Source organism: Clarias gariepinus, chromosome 24 (genome assembly GCF_024256425.1).
Source record: "Clarias gariepinus isolate MV-2021 ecotype Netherlands chromosome 24, CGAR_prim_01v2, whole genome shotgun sequence".
Lineage (NCBI taxonomy): Eukaryota > Metazoa > Chordata > Actinopteri > Siluriformes > Clariidae > Clarias > Clarias gariepinus.
The window spans coordinates 14631030-14658072 of NC_071123.1; the positions used below are offsets into that span (position 1 = coordinate 14631030).

At 39.5% G+C, this 27043-nt stretch overlaps 1 protein-coding gene across 2 annotated transcripts; it reads left to right on the top strand.

Annotated features, from left to right (window-relative positions):
• The first annotated feature begins 5498 nt into the window (after positions 1–5498).
• ttll11 (tubulin tyrosine ligase-like family, member 11) lies at positions 5499–26696 on the top strand. 2 transcript variants are annotated; one of them, XM_053485593.1, is made up of 10 exons: positions 5499–5802; positions 6497–6894; positions 11452–11551; positions 12871–13004; positions 14297–14872; positions 15236–15331; positions 17736–17848; positions 23778–23996; positions 24709–24815; positions 25032–26696. In XM_053485593.1, the coding sequence occupies exons 1-10, from the start codon at positions 5787–5789 to the stop codon at positions 25316–25318; spliced, it is 2046 nt and encodes a 681-aa protein (XP_053341568.1). In that variant the 5' UTR covers positions 5499–5786; the 3' UTR covers positions 25319–26696. The 2 variants fall into 2 exon arrangements, with proteins under 2 accessions (XP_053341568.1, XP_053341569.1); XM_053485594.1 differs by having other exon boundaries at positions 25035–26696.
• The last annotated feature ends 347 nt before the right edge of the window (positions 26697–27043 follow it).

Consider the following 27043-nt stretch of genomic DNA (forward strand, 5'->3'; position numbering starts at 1 on the left):
TATTATAATAATTCAGTCAGCTGGCATTTAAGGCTAGTCAGGAGTCTTGTCTTCACAGTCATTCCCATTGTTTGTGTATCTCTTTTATATTATTGTTTAATGAATATTCTAGTCCTGAACTGTTGAGCGACTGCAGTCACAAGTCTCAAGCAGTCAACACGGGGCATGCAAGTCAAGGGTCCAACCAGAAGCGTGAAACCAGGACGAGACAGACAGGTCAAGAGGACAGAGAGGGTCTAGATCATTGGCAGCTCAGGAGAGCCATGTGTACTGTAGCTCAACAGAGAGACATGGAGAGAGAAAAGAGAAGGAGAAATAACAGTAAGGTATAGTCACAGTCACGTAATGTATATAAAGAATATTTAGGGCAGAGTGCAAGCAGGGACTCCAGCAGAACGGACTATAACAGCATAACTAAAAGGAAGAGCCAAGAGGAAACACAAACGGACAAATACAACACGATTTAAATCTATTAAGGTTAACGAGACTTATTTGGAAAATAAGTCAGTGTTCGTCTCTATGCAACCACAATCACAGCACATTATTAAAATACAACAAAAACCAGCCATACCATTAAGACACATAATGATCGTTAGACACTAGCAGTTCACTCAGGTGTTGTGCCTCGAGACCATTTAATGCCAAGATACCCTAGTGAACTGCTAGTGTCTTACGATCCGCCACGCCTACTTCGATCAAAGGATGCAGGATGCTTATCAGTACAGCATATTATGAAAACTACAGCAGGGGGCAGAGCTTTTTCTTACAAAGCCCCAAAGTTATGGAATAGTCTTCCAATTAATGTTCGGGACTCAGACACAGTCTCAGTGTTCAGGTCAAGGCTAAAAACCTATTTATTTAGCCAAGCATTTTTGTAAATAGATTTACCTTAGGGTAAGGAGCAGATCTGGGGGACTCATGGATGTACGTTCAAAATAGTATTTTAAAATGAAAGCAAAATATCAAAGGGAGCCAATGCAGTATGGACAATATAGGAGTGATGTGTTTGTATCTTCTGGTTCTAGTGAGGACTCTGACTAGACTTTTGCATTCTGGGCTAACTAAAGCTTGTTTATGCACTTACAGACAGTAAGGTGTTACTATAGTCCAACCTACAATAAATAAAAATTTCTGCATTGTTTATTATATAATGCAGTATATTCAATATATTGAAAACAATCTTTATCTTGGCAATATTTCAAGGTGAAAGATTGCTATCCTGGTAATATTCTCTACATGCGCTCTAAGTGAAATACTGGAAATCACATAATCACACCGAGTGATTAGAGTGAGAATCTTTCACTGTTGCACTTGATGGAACAGAAAGGCCATCTAAAGTTACAGTGTCATCAAAATGCTTGCTTCTAGCTGCATGTAGTCCTACAGTATGACTAGCTTCTGTGTTATCAAGATTAAGCAGAAAAAAGTTGATTAACATCTAGTCTCTTATGTCCTTCACACATTGCTTAACTTTTTTAAGCTCGTTTTTCTCATCTATTTTTGCTGGGACATATCACACAAATTGTCAAACTTAAGATTGTGTGACATACAGTGTAATGTATTTACTGGCATGTAATCTGTGGCAGTAAGTATGGTCTAGATTTACTGGGCAGCAATAAGAGAGCAAAAGTTTAAATTTATCATGCACACCTACTGTAGAGAAAGCCATACACTTGACTGTGTGCAGCTTTCTCGAGCTAGATGTCCGGAAGCCCCCACAGAGTTCAGGAATCTGCCAATCTGTTTCACCAAATTGTCAAATTCACACGCTTTTATGACTAAATGTTCCACACAGAAGCTACCAAAAATAAATTGTCTTTGCCATTGAGCTGCAATTCTGTTGTTGGCATTTTCTCGGTATATTTCAAGATCATACTTAACATACAATTGTGTTCCAAATAATAGCAGTGTGTTGAAAAAAGTGAGTAAAGCTCCATATCCATATGATAACTTTAAATTTAAATCTCATAAATGCATTGCACACCCTGCACAGTCTATTCTGAATCACAACATGAAGAAAATGTGCTGAATGTATTATTAGTTTAATGATAGTGAAGAAAAACAAATATTAGTCTGTTCAAAAAAATAGCAGTGTCATCATTCATCTTTACAAAGTGATGAATTTACTGTTTAAACAAAACTGCTTGAAATTTAATCTTTCTTGTGCATCTCTGAACTATTATTTAGTTGTATATCCATGGTTTCTGAGAACTGCTTCACATCTGTGACAATTGTACTACACGCCACAATTCTTCTGCATTTCTTGGTTTTGCCTCAGAAACAGCATTTTTATTGTCAGGCCACAAGTTTTCTATTGGATTAGGGTCTGAGGATTGGGCTGCCACTCCATAATGTTAATCTTGTTGATCTGGAACCAAGATGCTGCTCGCTTACTGGTGTGTTTGGGGTCGTTGTCTTGTTGAAACACCCATTTCATTCCAACATAAAGGGCATTTCCTCTTCGGCGTAAGGCAACATGACCTCTTTAAGTATTCTGATGTACTCAAATTGATCCATGATCCCTAAAATGTGATAAATAGGCTAAGAAGCGAGAAGCATCTCCATATCATGATGCTTGTGCCTCCATGCTTCACTGTCTTCACAGTGTACTGTGGCTTAAATTCAGTGTTTAGGGGCCTGACAAACTGTCTGCAGCCTCTAGACCCAAAAAGAACAATTTTGAACAAAATATTGCACCATTTCTCTTTAGGCCAGTCAATGTTTTTTTTGGCGAACTGTAACCTCTTCAGCACACGTCTTTTTTCAACCATGGGACTTTGCGGGGCTTCTTGCTGATAGCTTGACCTCACATAGCCATCTTCTAATAGTAACAGTACTAACAGGTAACTTTAGGTGTTCTTTGATCATGCTGGAACTGAGTCTTTGCCAATTTTGTTATTCTTTGATCCATTCGAATGGTAGTTTTCCGTTTTCTTCCACATCTTTCTGCTTTTGATCTCCATTTTATATCATTTTAGCAGAGCAGCCTATCATTTTCTGCACTTATTTGTTTGTTTTTTCCCATCTCTAATCAACTTTTGAATCAAAGTACGCTGTTCTTCTGAACAATGTCTGGAACGGCTCATTTTACTCTGATTTTCAGAGAGAAATACACAGGACAACCTTTTCTGCATTTATCCTTAAATAAGGGGAACTTGTTTGACACCTGTTTTTCACAGAATAATTTACCTCTCCAATTGAACTCCACACTGCTATTATTTTGAACATGCCATTTCAATTAATGATTAAATTACACAGAATCAGGTGCATCCAATCATGACTGTTGGGTCTGTTGGTTTTAAATTACTTTACTACAAGTAAAATATTTACCATGAAGAAATATAATTTCTCCCCAAAACAGTTATTGATCTGGTTACTGATGTTGGACTGCTATTATTTTGAACACAACTGTATATAGAGTATACTTCTGTCCTTCACAATAAACTTCGAACATCTCACTGAGCACTGACTTGTATATTTCATTGAGGGGTTCCCTGGCCAGACAGGACTAGCAGAATACAGGCTGAGCACTGAGTAGACATAAGGGGGCCCACCACAATTCAAGAAAGACGTACAAAGGGTGCTTTGGTGTTTAAGGAAAAAAGATCTAAGCTGTTAAAAATAAGCCGACAAAAAGGTCCTGACTGCATTTATGCTCTTGTACACACAAGATTTGTGACTTCAAAGGATTTTTTTCTTCTAATTCATCGCTGAAGACCCTGAAGAACACTGAAGATCGATACAGGTGAGTGTGTCGCGTGTTTCAAACTAGGAATCGTCTCGATATATATATATATATATATATATATAATTGCAATTGTATTGGGGTGATAGACACACGTTCATCTTAAAGAAGTTACATTTATTTTTTTCAGGTGGAACAAGTTAAAAACATAAAAGATCTCCTGTCGAGAGCCCCACCAAAGTGTCTGTAGTTTTGTTTATTTGTACCATTTTGTTAGTGTACAAAGTTACAAAATGCTTAGCTGTAAAAAATCATCCTTCTATTTGACCTTTAAAAATATGCTGGAAAGTTCAGTCACCCAGAAGCCTGCGGATCACAACTCAGGAAAACGCAGTGCAATCTTTAACATAGGCTTGTGACCTCTACTGGCCAACTGTCAGAACTACATCAGCATATTAGACTTCTTCCTAACGGCTTTAGAATTCGACCTAGTTCATTAGCAAAGATTATACTAAGTGAGGTGGATGTGATAGAAGAAGGATCTCTGTAGGACAAGGCTTGTCATCCCCAGTTCAGACACATTCTGATACACACCAGAGGCTATTCTGTGCACTAGTTACACAGTAGAGATAGAGAAATAAATGAATTGGCTCTCATGTTTTTTTTACTCATAAATCTGACCTAATTAACATGTAATACATAAAGAAATTAATTACACTGAATTACTTAGTGTAAGGTTAGTTAGGTGAATAAACACAGACTAATACAATTTTCTGCACATCACACATAAGACATTTGAGTTTGTGCTGCTTTTACACACACACACACACACACACACACACACACACACACATATATATATATATATATATATATATATATATATATATATATATGTATATAAATGTAAATAGGTTATGCATAACAAATCATCTACTTAAAAAAATCTGTTTATCAGAATCATATTTATTATGATTGTAAGTGTGCTAAAGGGAATCATGACTGTACCTCCATGGGATACTTGTACTCCATCAGTGGTGTGATAAGACCCATTGGCTTCACTGTTGCCCAAGTGAAAATCCAGCTGCACAGTAGCTTTCACCCGTCAGGTATTTTGAGTGAAACTTCAAGGAAATAAGGACAGTGTTAAAAATATGTAGATATGCACTCCCTTAAATACTGTAATAATGTGCTGAAAGTAATACAGGAAGGAAGATTCTGAAAAATGTTTTAAAAATTGTGGAGGAATCTTAATTTTAGAGTCACAACTGTGCGAAAATTTGTCTTTTTCAGTGATGCATGGAAAGTTGAAAGAAAAGATTTTGGACTTGAAAGTACAAATACATTTATTGTAATATTGCTTTGAATAGTCATGACTTTAATTATTTTACAGAGAACAGCATGAACAAGACTAGACAGACTCCTGAGAAAAAAACCTTGGTGTCCAGGTATATATATACCTTATATCTATTGAGTCCTTTTTTTAAGGGGGTACATATGTGCAAAATCCAAAAAAAAAAAAAAAATCCATTTTAAGACTAATTATTTAGAGTGCATTATATTTAATGGACCTATATGTATATTATTTAAATAAATCAGTAATTATAAGAAAAATTTATTACTCAAAATTAACTTAAAAATAATAAACTTGAATTGCAGTACTAATATACTGCACAGTACTCAACTTGAAGAAGCCATGCTCAACAGTGGCTAGAAAAAGAAAACGCATTTCCTCTTCACGTGTCCCTCTGCGGCTCCCGTCCGTTGCGTGGTCACCGGTACCAAAACAGTAGCCGTGAATGTGGTGGTTAAATCGCTCCAGCTTGGGACATGGACAGCATTCTGTCCTCCCCAATCAGATCAAGAAGAAACAAAGAGTAGAAGCTTTTTGTTATAGTGACTGGGTTTTTATTTATTGTTTCTTTATTTTATCTGTGCTGTGAGATCGGCTCGCTTCAGGGTTATTGTTAAAGAGCGTGAGATTAACATATCATTAGGATGACGTTGGAGTGTTTCATGCAATAACGGGCATACAGTACACACAGGAACAGGTGAACACATGCCTCCTGCAAGCTGATTTTATATTAATACCGAGTCCTAAATGCTCATCCAACTAGGTAAGTTAGAGATTTATTAAACACAAGCTGACGGTTATTTTTTCCCTTTCTTTATTTTGCTGCTTGTCCTGATGGGAGCGGCCAGCTCGGACTCCGTGAGATAATCTGATCGAGCATTTGTGTTATTTATGAAGAACATAACACAGATTCATTAATAGTTTATCTTCTAGCCGGTGTGTAAGAAAAATATTATGATTAAAGTCTGGGGGCATGCTGGCACATTCAGCTAGCGGGTTGCCAGATCATGTAAATAAAAAGAGATCCAGGTCCTATAGATCTAGATCAGGGGTCTCTAAATCCAGTCTTGGAGGGCCAGTGTCCAACACAGTTTGGTGATACTTCTTCTCAAACTCAGCTGATTTAACTAATCTGTTAATTACTAGGTTCAGTGGGTGTGTTTAGGTGTTGGTGAATTACAAACTGTGCTGGTCACTGGCCCTCCAGGACTGGATTTGGAGACTCCTGGATGAAGGATTTCAGTAAATTGTAGATTAATCATGGTAAAAAGCAAGCATCATTTTAGAATTGTGTACATTCTATCAACTTGGCAACCAAATGATAATCATGATTGAGAGATACGTATTTCTGGTACTCGCTTGTTTTGATTTTACTTTAAACCCCAATGCACGAGGTTTAGTCGCAGTTTATTTATCCAGTGCTGACAGATGTGTGTGTGTGTGTGTGTGTGTACTAGGTGTATGGCCCAGCTCAGGCATTATGACTGATCACCATGAGAAGCCCAAAGTGCACGAGCTGATGGACGCAGCATCGCTTCCGGCGGCCCCAAGAACCACCGGCACACCTGAGAAAAGCTGCACTAAAGTTAAGAGCAAGCCAGCAACCGGGATCGTGAAGAGAAGCTCAGATCTGATCGTGAACAAGCCGCGAGCATGCGCATTTGCCGGCACGGGAAAGGGCGCGCGCCGGCACGCGCTCTCCGTCAGAGGTCCGGGCAAGGCGCAGGAGGAGGAGGAGGAAGAGGAGGCGGTCAGAGCCGTGAGGAAGCCCAGAGCCGTCACTGTGGACACGTCCAAAGCCAAAACATCTCTGGAGGCGCTCAAGCTCAGCATTAGAGAGCTCAAATGGAAAGAGGTGAGAGAAAAGTCACAAATTCTGACGTCACACGGAAGCCTGTGACTGTTCCAGTTATATGAATGTGCAGTGTTCCTTCCAAGTGTTCGTTCATCCATTTACTGATCTTCAGCAATCAATGCTGGTTAGAGTCGAGATGGGAATGCATCCCAGGGCAAAGACTCCAGAGCATCACAGTGAGAAACATCATGAGAATCACATCTAGAAACAATTTGATCTTGACCTTGTTTACGTTTACATCTAAGCATTTAGTAGATGCTCTTATCCAGAGCGGCTTACAAAAGTGCTTACAAAAGGGGGGGGATTGACCAAATATCTAAGAAACAAATAGTTCTTTAGATTGTCAGTGACTCGGCTGTACAGTCATTTAGAGGAAGTTCCTTCCACCACCTAGGTGCCAAAGCAAAAAACAGTCTAGATCTTCCTCAATCTCTGAGAGATGGTGAGACCAGTCGAGCAATGCTAGGGGATCGGCGGGAACGTGATGCAGGGGTAAGTGGGTGCTGGGCCCCACTATCCACTAAAGATGGGGGCAAGGGTAGGGGAAACGGTTCTGTTTTGTATTGCGATTCCAAAATCAAGTGCCTATTTTTGATAAAGGTTGATCAGCCAGTGATCAGAACTGGCTGGTTTTCAGCTTGATCACCCATGACCGATCAGGCATCACTGCCATCACTGATTCTGTGCTAAGTGCACATGCTTCTGAGTGGTGCAACAAAAACACATTTTAATGGCATTACATTATCAAAAATCGTGCATGTTAAAAAGCTTCTAATCAGGTCTTTTTTCTAAAAAAAAATAAATAAATAAATAAAGCTAAAGTATAAAACTTTCGAGTTAGGACTTAACTTTTAAAAAAAAAAAACATTTAAGGTATTTAAATTTATATTGATACATAATATTTATAAAATTGCAATATAAATTGACTCGTGATAATTCTGTATCACGGTAACTGGTGATTCCCATCCCTACTAATTACACACCAGTGTGTTTTTGGAATGTGGGAGAAAAATAGAAAATTGACACACAGTGGAAATATGCACATGGGTATAAACCTCAACACATGTGTGATGTAAGTAAATCACAGCCATGCTGATATTCAGTAAAGCCGAGTACAGTTTTGCTTTGATAAAATAATTCTATAAACAAGAAATTAAATAAGCAATAAAAATGAGAGTGCTGTCGTGCTATTTATAATGCGATCTTATTATTATCAACAGATTATGATTTGTTTCTTCCTACTTTTCCTACCAAGCACGAGTGAAACGCTGGAATAAGTGCATTGTTGAAGCATGGTAATTATATAGAGAAATAAAATAGTTCTGTTATTTTGCACAATCAAACGTCCCACTTTGACTTGAACGCCCCTCATATTAGTTAATTGTCACAAGAGTCAAATTCCCAATGCTTCTGATGCTTTAGCTGAATATTTTACCACCCATCACTTACAACTCAACTTTGCCCTTTAACGCTTCCTGAGTCACTCGTGTACAGTTACATTCCACTGCCTCCAGTATTAGAAATGACCCCATACCTCCTATAAATATATTAATTAGCCATTAAACAGAACCATACACACAGGCATGCGTGTTGTGTGACAGCTTTCTGGCGTAGGTTCTACACACGTTAAAAACACACGCATGTTAGGATTCACAAGTAACATTAAACCATCCTCATAAGCCTGGGGTTTCAGATGAACTCGATCTGCTTTCCCCTTTTGTCCTGTGCTGTCCATTAATGATAAAATAACAGGCCCCATATGTTCTCGGATAGTGATACCATCTGGCTGAAAAACAGAGACGGTTCAATTACTAAAACTCATGGTGTCCCTTGTATTTGGTTGCTGATCCCTAAGTAAAGAATTTCTTAGTAAGGTTGGTCATTTTAAACGTTTTTTTCTCTTTCTACATCTCAGCTGGAACCAGATAGTAATGTGAGGTCACTGGTCTCCCAGCCAAACAGAGAGAGCAGCCATTAATAAGCATCATCTCGCAGGTAGGCAGGTTACCATTGTTCAAGTTAAACCTTTAACAGATGTTCTATACTGTATGATTCACGTCACATACAGGTACAGTCAACTTGAGAATTATCGGCACTCTTATCGCAAAAATGAATAACAGAACCATATTCAATATCATGTCTTTTCTCATTTTGCCTGTTATAATTAGCTCCAGTCTTCTGGGAAGGCTTTCCCCTAGATTTCATGTTCAACTAAATCAGGAGACTGAAATGATCATTGAAAATGTAGCGTTTCTTGTCCTGCAATTGTTAATGTCTTGGACGCATGTTTGGGGATAATTTTTTATTAGTGTTCATCATCTGAACCACCAGTCATCATCTGCAGTGCTTTAACACCAATGATCTGCCACACGGTGTTACGGTGTATTTTGATACCGTGGTGTATGAGGGCAAACAGAAATCTACAACAATGAGTCTGATTCTTTTTATATATCGTACAGTAAATCCAGTCCCTTTTTTTGTGGCTTGCTCTCCAGGCTTGCCGGTGGTATTGAATCTAAAAGAATTCTGATCTTTGGGCCCCTCCTCACTTTGTAAGGCCACAGTGCATCCCCTTCCTGGTTTACCTCCAACTGTGCTTAATTATATTTATATGCAATTGTTTTAGCCCACTCTCTGAAAATCCTAGTTATTTTGGATTTCACTCTAGCTAAAGAAAATGGATAAGTGAGCTAGAAGTTAAAGAAACGTCAGGAACGTGTCTCAGCGCTGCATGCTGGCATTAGCATATGCGCGTGCTTTAAAGGTAGGAAATGATTAAGTGTGATTAGCGAATAATCTGGGACAATCTGATTTCTATCCCACTACGTTTGCAGGTCAATGAAGGATTTAAAAGACAGAAGCCTTTAGGGAAGCTGCTTTCCTGTTGTTACTTTGTTCTTAATCGGAAGAATTACAAAAATGAGCTACTTTGACTCAGAAGATCAACGATCAGAGTACCAGGGTTGAATGAGACCCAGCTGGTCTTCGTAGAGCTTTTTCTTAATAATTTGTGTGCGAGTGGGTTTCTCGAACGCGTGTGACCTTCCCACAACCCCAAGCACACATTCCTAATCTGATCACATCCCTCTCTTCCTTAGTGTGCCAGGCACCTAATATAGGAACGCTGCTTCATCTCGTTTACCCTGTTAAACACTGACATAATCCTCAAGGAATCCAATTCGGTCACGTCATCTCGCACACACTGCTTGCAGCATAGTGATTATATTTCATCCGAAAAAGGCACAGAAGGCTTAAATACAAGGCTCAAGAGTTAAAATATGGTACATATTTCAACCGAAAAATTTTCTTTCCAAATTTTTTTTTATATTGTCCTTAAAAAGAGACAGACTTAGTTTTTAAGAATAGTTCCTAAGTCTTCCTGTAGGACTTTTTTATGGCTTCAATTTTCATTGCCCAGTCCATGTACATGACCAGTTTCAGGGAAATATTTCTCTGTTTGTTAATTCACACAGTAATCCATGAATCATTAATATATAAAAAAAGAAAATGATGATTAGTACTGTATACTGGTGATGTTGAACGCTGAGTGGTTGGAACAGATGAGAGGTTGTTACATAAACAAGCAATTTTTCATTTTTTAAATGTTCCTATTTCATTCATTTAATCTACATAATAAAATAAAATTAAGTTCAATTTATTTTAATCTTATTTAGTTTAGTAGTAATCAAATAAAATTTCATTTAACTTCTTTTAATAAGACAGCTGTGCATAAGTGAATGCCCAAAAACATCTATGAACGGAACAACAATTTCATTAACTTATTGCTGCTTAAGTGGATCTACAAGCTGTTGAGTCATAGGGGTACTTAGTTTTGTCTACATTTTTCTTTTTGGCTTAATTTTTGTTAAATAAATAACAGCGTGGTGAAAAATTTATATTTTGTTCGTCTTAGGTTGTATTTGGCTAATAGTGAGACCCGTTATGATCATATGATTTTCAATATGCTTCACACAAAATATAGAATTAAAAGAGGGAGTACTCGCTTTTGAACTTGACTGTAGTTAAAGAGCCCCTGCCTGACTCCCCTTCAAAAACAATAATAATAAAGAAAGATAAAAAGCGCTACATTTACAGCTGCATAAAGTTTAACATTAAATCATATAATGCATAATAGTTGGAACTGCCCTAATATTGTTGAGAAGATAAACATAATGATGATGTAGATTGGTTTTTAAATGCATTTACAAATAGCAAATTACTAAAAAGTAAAAAAAAAAAAAAAAACGTAAGGGGACATACATGTGAATATTTACAATGGCTTTAAATTACGTATTTGCATCAAGATTAATTGTAAATAAATATAACATATATAAATTATGATTGGCTATAAGGATTTAATTAATTGGTTAAGTCTGCAGATTCCTGAAATAGGAGACAATCCTTAAGAGCAATCATGAGCAGATCTGTATTTACTGAGACAAATACTGCACAGGCCTACAAACCAGTTACCTCGATAATATTAATGAAAAGAATAGAAAAAGCATCTTGTTTTTTGGTTTTGATTTCTAATTCACTCTTTTTAATTTGTTTTCTCAGTTTCCAGTGGGGAGACGGACAGCGTGTGATATCTACTGGCATGGCGTCTCCTTCCATGATAATGAGAATATTGTTTCAGGGCAGGTTAACAAGTTCCCAGGTAAGTCATTTACCTTGTTAATAATGATTATGATTAACAGCACTGTTGATAGTTGCGTTACTTGAAATTTAATTTCACATCAAAGCTAACAAAGTACAAAGCTGTTTTAAAAATATTATGTCCATGTTGGCTCTTCATTCATTCATCTTCTATACCATAGAACCCTAAGCAGGTACCCTGCCTCGAAGCTTAGGGCACGAGGCAGGGTACACTCTAGATGGGGTGCCAATATTTGACAGGACACACACACACAACGGTTGTGTTCATTTACACAGTAATATTGTAGAGCATGGAATGCCTGGCTTTGGAAGGCAAATCTCAAAAAGGTATTGTGTTCGAGGTCATAGGAACATGGAAATACTGTAGGTGTTGTGCAGATCCACTGGCATGAACCAATCCTATATTTGCATGGCCTGAGTTAGATCTGACCATTTTAACATGGGTGTGGAAGTGATGGATAGAAACCTTGTCCTTCTTCTGGTTTAGAAAATCCTGTAGGTTTACAATCTGCAGTGGGGCAATCGTAGCTTAATCCAGAAGGTCCCAGGTTCAAACCCCACCAGCAAATTGCCCATGTTGAGCAAGGCCTTTAATCCTTAAGTGCTCAGATATATAAGGAGATAAAAATGTTGAAAAAGTTACTCTGAATAAGGGCGTCTGCCAAATGCCATAAAATGTAATGGCAAACCTGGTGTCCCGAGCCCCAATAACGTTGAAAAAGGACCATGTACAGTATCGCTGTGAAACTTCAATCAAGACCCACTAAAATTTGGACCCACAGATTCCACTTTGGGTCTAAATTCTAAATCCAGCATGACTAACTGAAACGTTTATGGAGCATTAGAGGAATGCTAGCGGTATGTAACTATGGAAGGACACAAACCCGAACTCCAGCTCCAGTGCAAAAGGCTCAGTATGTTTTTGTTTTTGGACCAAGTTAGCTGCCCTAGCAACAAACGCATCTAATCCGACAATGCAAAAGGAGGAATCCCGTCTCCTACCTCAACTCAGTCCGTATTGATCTCCAGAGAGGGCCAGACAGAATTAATCTCTTGGTAGTAATAGAAGATCGGTTACCTGACCATAGTTACAAATCACTTCTTTTTGGTGTACACACATTCTGACATGACTGAAAGAGAACAATGGCTGTATGACAGCTGTACTTATTGAAAAATACTGCATCATGCATCACTTTGTCACTTTGCTGAAAGCTCTTGGCATGTGTACAGTACGTCCATTCACATAAAGGAATAGAAATTTTTTCTCCAATATGAAACACTGTACTAGGGATACACAGGTCTGTCTCTGTTCATGCGCAGGAATGATTGAGATGTTGCGCAAGATAAATTTAAGTCGTGCGGTGCGCACCATGCAGCAGCTTTTCCCAGAGGAGTACAACTTCTACCCTCGCTCGTGGATCCTGCCCGAGGAGTTTCAGCTGTTCTCTAATCAGGTACAGAATCATATGCACAAGATTTTTTTTTTTATTAATTATGAAAAAATTATCCGATTATGTTTTCCTTATATGGGAAGTATGAGCTGAAATCCCTTTTTTGTAATGGATTGAATGATTTCAATTAATTCTAAATCCTTACGTAAGGCGCAATGCACCTTAAATGTCTGCGGAGGAACCGAAATTAGCATTCAATTGGTGTAGCTGTTGTACTCATGGCTTGGCTGGCAGAGCATATACTCGTAACTGCTCACAAATAACATTTAAACACCAAGCAATCCAGCTTAGGGCTTCTTTATCAGCAGCTGTCCTTGTACTTGGCACATCCCCAGTGTGCAGTCCTTTCTTCTCACTCTCACTCACACACAGTCTATTTCTGTTCACTTGCCAGTAACTGGCAGAGGTAGATTTAATGTAAACTCACCTTAAGCCTTTTAACTCCTAGGAAATCATAGATAGAAAGTATAGATAGGGGATCTAAATAAATTCTATAACAAACCGGGATTTCCCGTAAAAGAAGGTGTAAAAAACTGATGGACATTAACTGAAGCACAGTATGATGATGAGACTCTTAGTCTTAGTAGAACGTTTAAATGGTGCAAACGTTTTAAAGATTTCTGTAAATCCGTGACCATGCTAGCCGAGGTGGCTCGGAGCCCATTGCACATGCACGTTCAGTGTGTGGAACTCCTCATCCTTGAATTGTCACCAACTTGCTGAAGAGATGCATTTGTCTATACACACACTCATTCACCACCACCACTTTTACATTACAGGAACTCGGCTAGGAGTTATTGCCACATCCCCCCTACCTTTCCACATGTTTGGGCCATTAAAGGAGTTCCTGGGAGGCCAACGTTAAAGACAGACAGTGAAGCAGGTCGATCATGGCTCAGAAGTACTGAGAAAACGTTCTACCTTGATGGTATCCAAGCACTAGTGAAACGCTGGGATAAGTGCTTTAATGTAGCAGGGTATTTACTCTCATAACTGTGAGAGACACAAGTCCCGTTTAAACTTGAATGCCCTTAGTTTAAAAAGAGCTTCTTAATATTTGAGCTTGTTCTACACTTCTACTATTCGCTCCTCTGTCTGGTTGCTTGGGTAACATAAATCTGTTTGTCACTATCTAACTGTATAGTACATTTTGATCCCAAATGCTCTAGAGGGCAGCAGAGTTCTACTGTATCTTCTAACCTAGACTATGAATACTCAAAAGAGGTTTTTTTTTGTTGCTTTTTTTTTCCTTTATTTCGACCTTATTAAATGATTTTCTAATGAATAATTTATAGATCCGTGTGCTGAAGGACAGTGACTCCAGCCTGAAACCCACATTCATTGTCAAACCCGACTCGGGCTCCCAAGGCGACGGCATCTACCTCATCCGTGACCCCGCTGACCTCCGGGCCATCCCAGGATCACAAGTCAAGCAGGCGGTGGTTCAAGAGTACATTCATAAGCCTCTTCTCATCGACAAGCTCAAGTTTGACATTCGCCTTTATGTTCTTGTCCGTTCGCTGGATCCTTTAGAAATCTACATTGCCAAAGAAGGCCTTTCCAGATTTTGCACCGAACCCTACCAGGAACCGAGCCAGAAAAACCTCAATCATGTTTACATGCATTTAACGAACTACTCGCTGAACATTCACAGCGGGAATTTTGTGCATTCGGACAGCTCCAACACTGGCAGCAAGCGCACGTTTTCCAGCGTCCTGTATCGACTCGCCTCCAAAGGAGTGGACATTAAGAAAGTCTGGTCAGACATTATAGCGCTGGTTATCAAGACGGTTATTGCACTAGTTCCTGAACTGAAGGTCTATTACCAAGCTGATATTCCACCAGGCAAACCAGGACCTACTTGTTTTCAGGTAAGTTTAATGATTCAAACCGTACAGTACACAGTATGACATTTATAACAGTTCAAGACCTAAAAATAGAAAGATAAAAAGGTAAAAAGCGAGGAATCTAGAACAGGAAAATAAAAAGATTTTAATGCAAGAAAAGACAAATTGCAAAGAAAAAGTTAATCATTTGGGATAAATGTACAAATCTACGAATTAAGATATATGAACAGGAACAGTTACAGAGACACTAACATACTGTAGGAGGAGACGAAAATGGAGCACAATGTCATTACTTGATTTTCATAATAGTATGCAACCATTGTGAACTGTAACCATGGCAACAAAGATAAATGAATAACTTTACATTATTCCATGAACAATTCATAGATCCTGGGCTTTGACATCCTGCTGATGAAGAACTTGAGGCCAGTTCTGCTTGAGGTCAACGCCAATCCGAGCATGAGGATTGAACATGAACAGGAGGTGAAAACAGCAAGTCTAGTCTTTTAATAAAATAGTTAAGGTATTCAGACAATCCTGTATAAATGGGTGGAGAAACGGATGTATTTAGACAGGTATTTTGCATGATAAACTCTCTGGCCATAAATAAATATCAGATATCCTCTGAGCAGTTATTTGAGCACTGAGCATATGTGAAGATGATTCCTTATGTTCCCAGAACCTACACCTGGCTAATTGAAGGCAGTGGAGGCAGTGTTATAACCCCCAGGTTATAACACTGCCTCCAGAGGCTTGTATCGTGGCCACTATTGCATAATGGGTGCATCGATTCATGCACTTCCCTTCTTACCCTGAGACACACATCGCTCACGTATAGGCTCAATCTGAACTCATCAGATCACATGACCGTTTTTGCACTGCTCCAAAGTCTGCTCCAAAGTCTCCCTAGCAAACGGGAGCTTTTTCCCCCTGATTATTCTCACTAACAAATGGTTTTCTTATGGACACACAGTTGTTTAGTTCCAGTTCTCATCGCATTGTGTTTGTAAATGTTCGCTATTAAACACAGATGTGATCTACCCCACTGGAGATTTTTACGATGCAACACCACCACATTTCTCTCATTTTACAATGTCCTCATACAAACCAACCACCTGTCTTCAACACTGTCTTTCCATGTTTTTAGTAATGCATTGAATTATGCCTAACCCAAGTCTCGTTTTCTTTGCTTGATGCAGACCAATTAATAATCCCCTCGGAAACAGTGACATTTTTTGGCCAAGCAGATTGAGAAGGCCCAGGTGACTTTATTTATTTATTTATTTATTTATTTATTTTTCTTTTGGATCAAGATGGGAAGAGGCACAGATGGCAGCAGTTTCAGTCACAAAGCCTGCTCAGCTGGCTGGGTTTCAGTCGGAACAGTGACTAAAGTGACATCTGCATTCAAATTAACATGAAAGATGTCAATAAATAAGGTGAACATAAGCTTACATTCATTGACCATAATCCTGGAAGAGAAGTGTTCATGTGGCATACACTGAAAGAACAGGTATATTATGGCAAAGGATCTATATTACTGCCATGCTTGGGTCCACTTGAGTCATTCCTGAACAAACAGGGCAAGGTTTCTTCTGGTGGATCACCTTTATTCTATAATGAAACATTTCTATCCTGGTAAGAGTATCATCTCCTCTGATGTGCACATATTTTACTTGCCAGAGGCAGCAGGCTCTCCAACATCTGGAGTCAGCTCTGATAAGACAAATCCCCACACCGTTAAAATGGAGGCTTTCTGGACAGCCAGACTTTCAGACTCTATTCCTACGTAGTATGCATTCACTGTCTCCACAAAGTCTAGACTGCACAATGTTGTCCACTTTGTTCGTTAGATCCCCGCCAACCTCAGCCAAGTTTAACGGTTGTGCCTGAATAATTTGAGGCTGGTTTTGAATTAGGGGATCTTGTTGGGAAAATGTACTGGGAGAAAGGTGACAGTCCTACTGTCATGCAGTGGGGACAGTGCAGACATCAATGTGTATGTCACCAGGACGTATAGGAGCATATTGTAAGGGGCAGCAGAAATGAGTATTATCATGGTGACATTTCTCTGGGTCATTCCTGCTTCTGCCTTCATGCAAACCATGGCCTTGGTGTTATTTTGATGAAACTGAAACCTTTCTGGTTTTGCTGATAACAAATCCAGACAAATATTGCTATGTCTATGCTGTACTGTATTAACATGTGGTTTGAAAGTGGAATAAAATGTAAATTGTTCCTATTGTTCTATTCTTTGTATACCAAGTATTTTTGTGAATTGTTCACTCACTCATCGTCTATACCGGTTTATCCTGTACACTGGGTCTAGGGGGGGTGGGCTGGAACCTGTCCCAGGAGACCTAGACAGGGTGCCAATCCATTGCAGGACACACAAACATGCACACACACTCATTCACACACTACGGGCAATTTGGGAATCAGCCTAATCTGCAAGCACAGGGAGATAATGCAACCTCCATGCACTCAGACCCGAGGTGGGACTTGAACCCAGAACCTGATGGTTCTGCCTGTGAATTGTTCTTGTATGGAAATTCATCCATCCATTATCTAGACCACTTATCCTGTGTAGGGTCATGTGGGGCCTAAATTCCTATCCCAGGAAACTTGGTGCACATGGCAGAGCACAGCCTGCCATTCCAACGCACAAGCACACACACACGTCGTATTCATACACTTCGTCAATCGGAGCATGTTTTTAGAATGCAGGAGGAAATGGAAGTACCCATTACGTGTAATCTCCACTTACTTAGACCACTGAGATTCGAACCACCAACCCTGTAGGTGCGAGGAAATACTGCTAACCACTAATCCACCTTATTCAAATTCAATACTAACAACTCCTTGGTGTCATGTCTCAATGTTTCAGGTGTCGCCTGGTGTTTTCGAGTACGTACCAAGTCCAGTAGACGAAGAAGTCAAAGTAGGTGTCATTAGAGATACACTGCGCCTTATGGATCCGGCCCAGAGGAAACCACCCACGTGAGTGTGTTTTTCTTTCAGGGGTCACTAGACTTAATGAGACACAAGTGCTGATAATGGTAGGAGGAGAAAAGCAAAAGCAGCGGTGAGGAAAGCCTGAACATGAACTCGAGAGGTCTGTGACATGCTCCCACACGCACATTTACTGTCTGTCTTTAGTGTAGTAAGGGTCATTCTGTTTCATATTTTCCATGCACGTTGCTAAACCTTTGCTCTTGCTTTCTACTTTAACATTTACATGCTGAACATTTGGTATCTAGAGAGACTTGCAGAATTAGTTTGTAGTTGCAACTATTCCTGCTAGCGTAAGAATGCCATAGGCAAATCGCTTCTTGGTAACTAATTAAGCTTCGGAGTGTTCGACCTAGTTCTGGATTTTGCCAGCAAGCTTAACTAAGGTGATGTCATAACTGACAGCTAGGATTTTTAGCTAGGCTAAAGAAAATGATAGTAAAGCACGTTCTACTGGCGATTGTCAGACGATGTATGTAGTGCAGCATATTTTCCATAATCGAAAGACTTGTCCCAGGTCCCCAGGGTATTAATGTATTCACCACTGTATTAAAATCCTGTAAACACTGAAAGCAAACAGTACACGTACGCAGATAATTTGATTACCCACTCTCACACAGTCATTGTCTATACATCCACTTTAACCTGTACTGTATATGGAGTCACTGGGGCCAGGAGCCTATCCCAGGAGACTTAGGGCATGAGGCACGGGACACCCTGGACAGGGTGCCAATCCATGGCAGGGCACATACACACACTCGCATGCTAATTTCATTTACACACTATGGGCAATTGTACCTGGAGTAAACTTTGTGCACACAGACCCCAAGACGGGAATTGACCCCAGAACCTAAAGGTGCACTGCGACAGTGCTATAGTTTGATTAATTCTACAGCATGAATAACATAATGCTCAGCTGATTCTCAGGTAATTGTTGTAGCTAGAGATTTCTGAGAGCTACAGTATGTGTGTATGTATGTGTGTGTGAGTGTGTGTTTATCTGGCTGTGTGACTGCACAACAAAGGCACTTCATTACAAGTGTTGTCTGCTGGTTTATTCATCTGATCTGAGTTGATTTGTAAAAACAGGGCTGTTGTCTGGAGCAGAAGTTGTCACAGAAATGAAAAACAGATTAATCAAGCTCTGCTGCGCGTGTCTTTGCGCGTTTGTTTTTGTTTGCGCACTTTTTTTTAGGATCACCATTAACGCACGTTCCGACAGCTTCTTTATGTTTGTTTGTCCGTGTATACGTTCTTATCTCAAATGGTCTAGTAAATTAAAATAAATGGAGCATCGAAATTGACTTCAGCCTCGAGAAAGCTCCACGCCCAACTTTACCATTTACTAACGGCTTAAGGGGAAATAAGACGAGGAGATTAATTTAAACAAGAACTCAGCAGAAGCGAGAACATCAAATTGTTGAATTGCGCGTGGGCGTTCTGCTGCCTTTGTTTTGCATAATAAGGGCTGGAACAGAGAATGTAGTCGAGATTCATGGTTTAAGGCTTCCTGCAATTGTTGAAAAGGATTTTAGTGTTTAAAAACACTTCCCACACATTTCTCAAAGTTCATGCATGATTGAAACACTGTATTACTGATTTTTCAACTATGAATGCATGTGAACTTCCTCCTTTAGTTTGAAGCAGTTTTGAAATTTCACCGCATTAAATGAACCTGGCCTCTGACCACCTCACATACTCGTTATGTAAGCTGGAAAAAAGGCCTCTAGGAGGCACTATATACCACCTTTAGGAGGCATTGGACTATGTTTTGGAAGGTTCCAGGTTCAAGCCCCACAACCACCAAGTTGCCACTGTTGGGCTCTTGAGCAGCCCCTTAACGTTCACCTGCTCAGATGTATAATGAGATAATGTAAAACTCTGGATAAGAGCATCTGCCAAATGCCTAAATCTATATGGGTTTCACTATATAATATTGATGACGGAAGGAAGTGGTGCATAACGGACAGACAAGTAAAAAGGATAGGATAGGTACGAGGGAGTATCGAAAAGTTTTGAGATAGAAGTCCTCCCTCAGATGCCTTCTAACTTGGCGGTAGAATTCGCTATTGGCAGTCTGGCCTATGGTAATTATTCTCAATGCACATTGCCGCAAATGTCGAAAAACACGATGAGCATGCACTTGGTTGAGCTGCGGACCTGACTTGCCTCTTTCGGTTGTGGAGATCATTGGCTCCTACATTGCTCCAACTCATGTGTTGCGACGTTTTAGTGGCGTACTTATACACCCAAGGTTTGTCACCGGTAATGATCCTCGACATGAAGGACAGTCATCCATGGCATGCAGGCAGACTTGGACGCGATGTTCCTTCGCCATAAAGTGGAACTGTCCTCAGTAGTCACGCATCTATAAGACGGCCATCCTTAGCAGCACTGAGTACTCTCCATGTAAAGAAAGCTCCAGCCAATGGGTGATACCAGGGCCATATTTTGCATTATATATCGTCAAGTGGCATATGCAACCAAAAAGTGGTGATTAGGTTATCTAAAAGATCAGACTCGCCGCTAAAATTAAGGACACCAAAACAAACCTGTCAGACACTGCATAAGATGTTGCACTTTGTTTGCAGGTCAGATCCATCTGTCCCATCAACACCTTTGAAACCAGATGACTAGAACCATAAACCCTAATATATTATGAAGTACATCAAACTGCTACATCATACTAACCTTTGATGGCGGCAAATGCCAGTATATAGTCTCTACACTGAGCTTATGCTAAGAACCTTAAGAACAATAAAACCAAAATTGGCCTGTAAACAAGTAAACATGTGTCCAGTGGAATTAATGCTTAAAAAATCCGGTCCGAAGCCAATAAAGTATCACATCCCTGCACCACATCTGGGTTTCCAGTTGATTCATCAGTCCTAGGGGAAGTACATGGTCAGCATGACTGACTCTATTTTTCACCTTGATCTTAGTGTTCTGTGCCAGGACATGAATAGCTGCAGGAAAATAGCACTTGGCTTCAGGTCAAATCTATTCACTGACCACTGGTCTAAAAGGTTGCAGAAGGCTAAATGTAAGAACGAGAAAGATTTTAAGGAAAAAAAAATCCATTGTAAAGAACATTTAAAGATGCATTAGTTCATCCATTTGTAAAGTATCAAATTCTCAAAAATTCAAAACCCTTGACATTTCTTATGGTCATTAGTGCTTTAGCTTTTGCTCGGGTAGATTCTTCATCTTGCAATATGTTAGTAATACGAAGGATCCTGGTTATCCCAGTCATCATCTTTGCTTTTTGCTTTCACTGTTCAAGCAAAAAAATCTTACTTGTTTAAATCTGAAATGTGCGCAACTAAATAAATACACCATTTTTTTCTGTATCTACTGAAGCAAGTGAACTTGATTACCTGAAGACCTTTATTAGTTCACATATACTGTATGGTCTCTGCTTGTCCTGCTATCATTCTAGGAAGAGTGTTTGCTAATGTGTTGTCTATACAAAGCCCAAGCATTGGCTAATATAGTGGAGACTATCTGAGAGTTTGGAGATTTCTGCATTTGTGACTCACTTTCTGATGATGTAAAAGGATTCTGCGTGGATGGCCTGAAAGATGCCAAAACAGGCTATGTTGGATGTGTAGCTAAAAAATGCTGCTGTAATCATTAGGGCTGTCAAATGCTCATGTTTGTTCATAATGAACGTTCATTTCAACACACTTAGTACTGTTTTCCTTTACTCATCTTTAACTCTACACTAATCAGCCATAACATTATTACAACTGACAGGCAATTTGAATAACATTGCTCACCAGCTATACACTGCAAACCGGATGACAGGTTTATGGGTTAAACCAAGGCTCACCCATGCCCATGAGAACCAAAGGCCAGCTCGTCTGGTTTGATCCCACAGAAAAGCAAATGCAGCACGCATCACCAAAGTAAGTAAATGCTGACCACAAAATAAAGACACCAGAACTCTGCACCACAGACACAGCCTCGAAACTTTCCAGATCCCAATTCACTTTAAGTACGCATGGGATGCACCAGACAATCCAGATCCAAATTCTATTCGTCACATACACAGTCATACACAGTATGATATGACGTGAAAAGTTAATATGACTGCTGTTGACCTCAATATTACAAGAGTCTATAACAGTCTAGTCTCTCAGGCGTCTGAGGTGGTAGAGATGCTGCCGGGCCTTTTTCACCACGGTGTTGATGGGACAGGACCATGACAGGTCCTGCGTGATGTAAACGCCGAGGTATCGGAAGTTGTCCACTCTCTCCACTGGGCTCTTGTTGATGGCAGGAGTCTGGTAGTTTCTCTTCTGCTTAGTACTAAAGTCCACTATCAACTCCTTTGTCTTGCTGACGTTCAGGAGGAGATAGTTCTTTCAGATTTCCAACCTCCTCCATGTAGGCCATCTCTTCGACAGAGATCAGGCCCACCACGACAGTATCGTCAGCAAACTTAATGATGGTGGTGGAGTTTGTAGTGGCTACGCAGTCATGGGTATACAAAGAGTACAGCAGGGGGCTCAGAACACAACCCTGGGGGGCTCCAGTACTGAGGCTGAGGGAGGCTGAGACTGATCAAATGATCCACTTTCAATGTCCCATTGAATGCATCAGACAAAAAATCATCCAATCCAGAGAGGCCTTACTCCACAACCCACAGCACCCAAAAGATCCACTGCCAATGTGCCAGATACCAAACACCACAGCATACCCCCAGATGTACTGCAGAGCCATTTGTTTGTCCCAAAGGTGTTCAGTAAGGTTTAGATCAGGGCTCTCTCAAGACCCTCCTTGTCAAATCATATGTTCATAGAGCTCGCTTTGTACACAGGGGCATTGCAGTGGTTTTAAAATTCAAATCAATTAAATTTTATTTATATAGCGCTTTTAACAATGGTCATTGTCTCAAAGCAGCTTCACAAAAATGAAAGAAATTTAGGAAAGGGAAATTGTAACACTACAGTATATATACAACGCTATATGCAATTTTGTGGAAACTGTTTAAAAGAACCATGTATATGTTTTATAGTCAGGGTTCCACATACAGTACCTATAGAAATATAACGTACTTACTTGTGTAAATTTGGCTCATTTCTTTTCTGAATGCACTGGTGTTTCCAAACAGTTTTTTAAATCAATCAGAGGAAATATTTTAGGGCATGCCTTTGCTCAAATATTCTGTGGTGTTAAATCTGGTAATCACCTGCTGGCAACTTTGGTGCCATTCTCGCTCTCCAGGTTTCATATTCATGCGCCGAGCACTTTTCATCTGTTGATGACCATATGCTTTCTGTGACATTGGATAAGATAACTATTGGTAACAAGGCTGAAAATCACATTATCTTTCAGATGCTAGGACGTGTTAGTGAATGAAATGTCTCTCTGATGGTGTAGGTCATAGAACACTAAGGCCGCTAAAAAGCATGGTCTTAACCCATTACTGTATTGATATTGGCAAAATTTTCTAAATATCCCTTGTTTAATGTGTGTGCGCTTTGAGTGGGTGTGTGTGTTTGTTTTATTCCATTTTCAGTCTTTTTTTTTTTAAATATAATATTATTGCTTTTTTTATGTTTACATAAAACTAATGTCCCATAAAATTAGATTGAGGGAAAATAAACACAACCTATTGCACCTCATCAGTTTGAGCAGGAGCATTAAAGATATGAAATTAAGATAACTGCAGCGAGACCACACACGTCTAGCATATAAATATAGATGGACTAAAAAGCTGAAAAGTATCCAGTATATCTATATTTAGTAAAATACAACAAGATTTAGAAGGTTTAATGAGTTTACACACAAATTATATTCTGTCTTGATCCATAAGTAAAATGTTAACTGTATGTTAACAGATTCTGTTATAAAATAAACTTTTTACACATTTTCAGTAGGTTAACCCAGTCACCTGTTTATTTGTCAGCAGAACAAACCAAGAAGCCATCATCGAAGACGCTGGATCAGACGAAAAGGCGGAGCTTGTCGAGCCACTTCCGTCTCTGTGTCTAAAACAAGTCTTCCCCAAGTACATGAAACAATTTAACTACCTGCGGATATTAGAACGCATCGCTGACATTTTCTTACGCTTCCTCGGAGTCAAAGGAACCATGAAACTCGGCCCGACCAGTTTCCGTACTTTTATCAGGCAAGACTGGTTGATTCTTCCTTTTAAAAGGAATAAAACATAATTGAGCATGCTGATACAGGAAAATAATTAACATCCGGGTGATTTGCAATTGCTGAAAATTACTTTCCTATAACAACATATCCCTTAGTGTTTTATTCATCTTATACTAAATGAGACTGTAATGTAAACACAAACATCATTATTGTTTTGATCTGTGTACATCATTATGGACTGTCCCATGCTAGAAAACTTAAACAAGCATTACCTTTGTTACAAATATCTGGAGACTAAAAGCTAAGAAAAAACTAATGTTTTGTTTAAATTAGCTTCTCTGAAATGTACAGTGGAAATCTGGAGATTTCATGTGAGTGAAGGCATAAAACTGGTCAACAACGCTTCAAGCACAGTACGGTGATCAGACTCTTAGCCGCAGTAAAACATTTGAACTGTGCAACCATTTTAAAGAAGGATAGCTTAGGAAATAGGATAGGAAAACAGATAGCGATTCGCGGAAAAGCCTCATCTGTCTGAGGAAACCGAACACGCAATCATTCACCAACACCACTTACACTGTACATTACAGGAACTCGGCTGGGAGTCGCTTCTGTCTTTACAGGAAGCTAACCACACCTACCAACCAACCAGAATGAACAGTACAGCGAGATCAATGCGGGTTGATGATTATTTGTAATATTTTCTTACCTTCGTACTAACATGCTGCCTCTTGTAGGAATTGCAAGCTGAGTAGCAACAGTTTCACCATGGCATCAGTGGATATCCTGTACATCGATATCACCCGCCGCTGGACTGGAGCCGCCTCCGACTCAAGAGAAGCTGGTAAGCAAAATAGTGTTTTGCATTTTTGTCCCATAACCTCAAATATCCAGATATTCTGCCAAAATGATTAGGGTCACAGTGGACCAACCAAACAGCAGTTGGAGAGACACAGCTCATGTTTGGTTGATTCTTTTTCTTTGTGATGTCACAAATTTCACTGAATTTTAGCTAAAGCATGTTTAACAACAGTAATATCACTGTGGCTTCCTCTTTAAGCAGGAATGGGACTGCAGGCATTCGTGGAGGCTTTTTGCTTCTTGGCCTCACGCAAGTTTAAGGGGACACCACTGAGGGACCAAGTGCTCTCTCTGCTGGAGCTCTGCGAAGCCACACTCGAGGGGGAGGGACACGATGAGAAGCCACGCCCATCAAAATCTCATCACGGTCTCAATCCTGCTCCCGTTCCGAGCGCCCTCAACTCCCCTGCTGCCACTCGCCACCTTCAGCCTTCTGGGAAGGCAAACGTGAAGACCTGGGAGGCTGAACCACACAGCACGTCTTAAAACAGGAAGCAATAACTGAGGAAAAAGAACATGGTCTTATGTGAAAAGAAAAGAAAATCATTGATCTATTATGCATGGGAAATCATGTAAAAGTCATACTCGTGTGATTAAAGGCAAAGTAAACTATTTAATGTTAAAGACATTTAGCTTTTATTATATCAGGTAACTACTGACTGCACCTGGGATTGCTTCATACACCTAATATATCGTGAAATGGAACGCATATCTAACCTGTGTATTTTCCACATACACACCCGCCGACAACAAGAGGCAAGTCATTCTTATTTATTGTGTGCTTCTGATGCCAGTATTTAGAGACTCTCACTCGTGTGTATTCTGATACTAAGAAATCGCACTGCGTTGCTCAAAAACACGGTTTGTAGGACAGAAGATTGCGCATCACGTTATCACAGAATCAGGGATGGCAAATCATATCTAATCTTAAAGGAATCTTCAATGGATTCGTAGCACTGACGTTTCACGACTGACGAGCTACGACGTGGCCGACGACTCCTCTAAAAAAGCGGCCTTATAATGAAATCGTGGTGTTAACACCATATTATGACACTGAGTGCACTAAACGTTTATTTTAAAACGACTACTCTATTTATGTTCTGAATATTTTATTTAATATTATTTTCAGAGAGCTTCACTGTTGTATGTATGATTGAGTCTGTTACAAATATCATAATGATATTTAATTGTATAACACTTTAATCTCTCTATGTACAGTTTATACAGTATATACAGTATATACTGTACATATATTAAACACACTATATATGTCTATAGTACAGTGTATATATACGTATATATATATATACAGTCAAGCCCGAAATTATTCATACCCCAGGCAAATTCTGACATAGTTACTTTTATTTAACCAGCAAGTTTTTTTTTTTTTTGACTGACAAAAACAATAACCTTTTGCAGTGGCCCAGCCAGAGTCCTGACTTAAATCCAGTTGAGAATCTGTGGAGGGTGCTAAAGATCAGGGTGATGGCAAGGAGACCCTCCGGAAAGAATTGAAACCTGAAAGAATTGGAGCTCATCGCTAAAGACATACAAAGAGCTGATCAGCAATTATAGAAAGCGTTTGATTGCTGTTATAGCTAATAAAGGCTTTTCTATTGATTATTAAGAAGGGTATGAATAATTTTGGACATGCCACTTTTTGTTTAAATGTAAGATCAGTAATATTTCTTTCTGGAAGACGCCGGTGTCATTTCTTATCAAGAACAAACTTGCTGGTTGAATAAAAGTAACTTTACGTTAGAATTTGCCAGGGGTATGAATCATTTCGGGTTTTACTGTATTTATAGTGTGTTTAATATTGCACTTTTTAGCTCTAATGATTTTGAATGGTCATGTGGAATAAAGTTTGGACTCCAGAATGAGATGGTTTGTTTGTGTACTTACTTTGTTGCATTACTTAAATAGTTACTTTTTCATCCCGTCACAAAAATTTTCAATCTTGTGTGCACTTGAGCATTCATGCGAATACCCTGTGCTGTCGCAGCAGCAGTGTAAAATACACTTACTGGCCTGCAAACTAATCTGCCAATCACATGGCAGCAGCTCAGTGCAGTCAGCTGTGGGGACGATCTGCTTTAAACATTAGAATGGGTAGGAAGTGTGATTTAGGTGATTTTTGACATGGCGCCATTGTTGGTGCCAGACAGGCTTGTCTAAGTATTTCCAAAAACTGTGGAATCTTCAAACCCA

Coding starts and splice junctions, on each gene's coding strand:
- ttll11 (XM_053485593.1), top strand. Junction 14,873..15,235: donor CAGGACCTACTTGTTTTCAG/GTAAGTTTAATG, acceptor AACAATTCATAG/ATCCTGGGCTTTGACATCCT. Junction 24,816..25,031: donor CTCCGACTCAAGAGAAGCTG/GTAAGCAAAATA, acceptor TTCCTCTTTAAG/CAGGAATGGGACTGCAGGCA.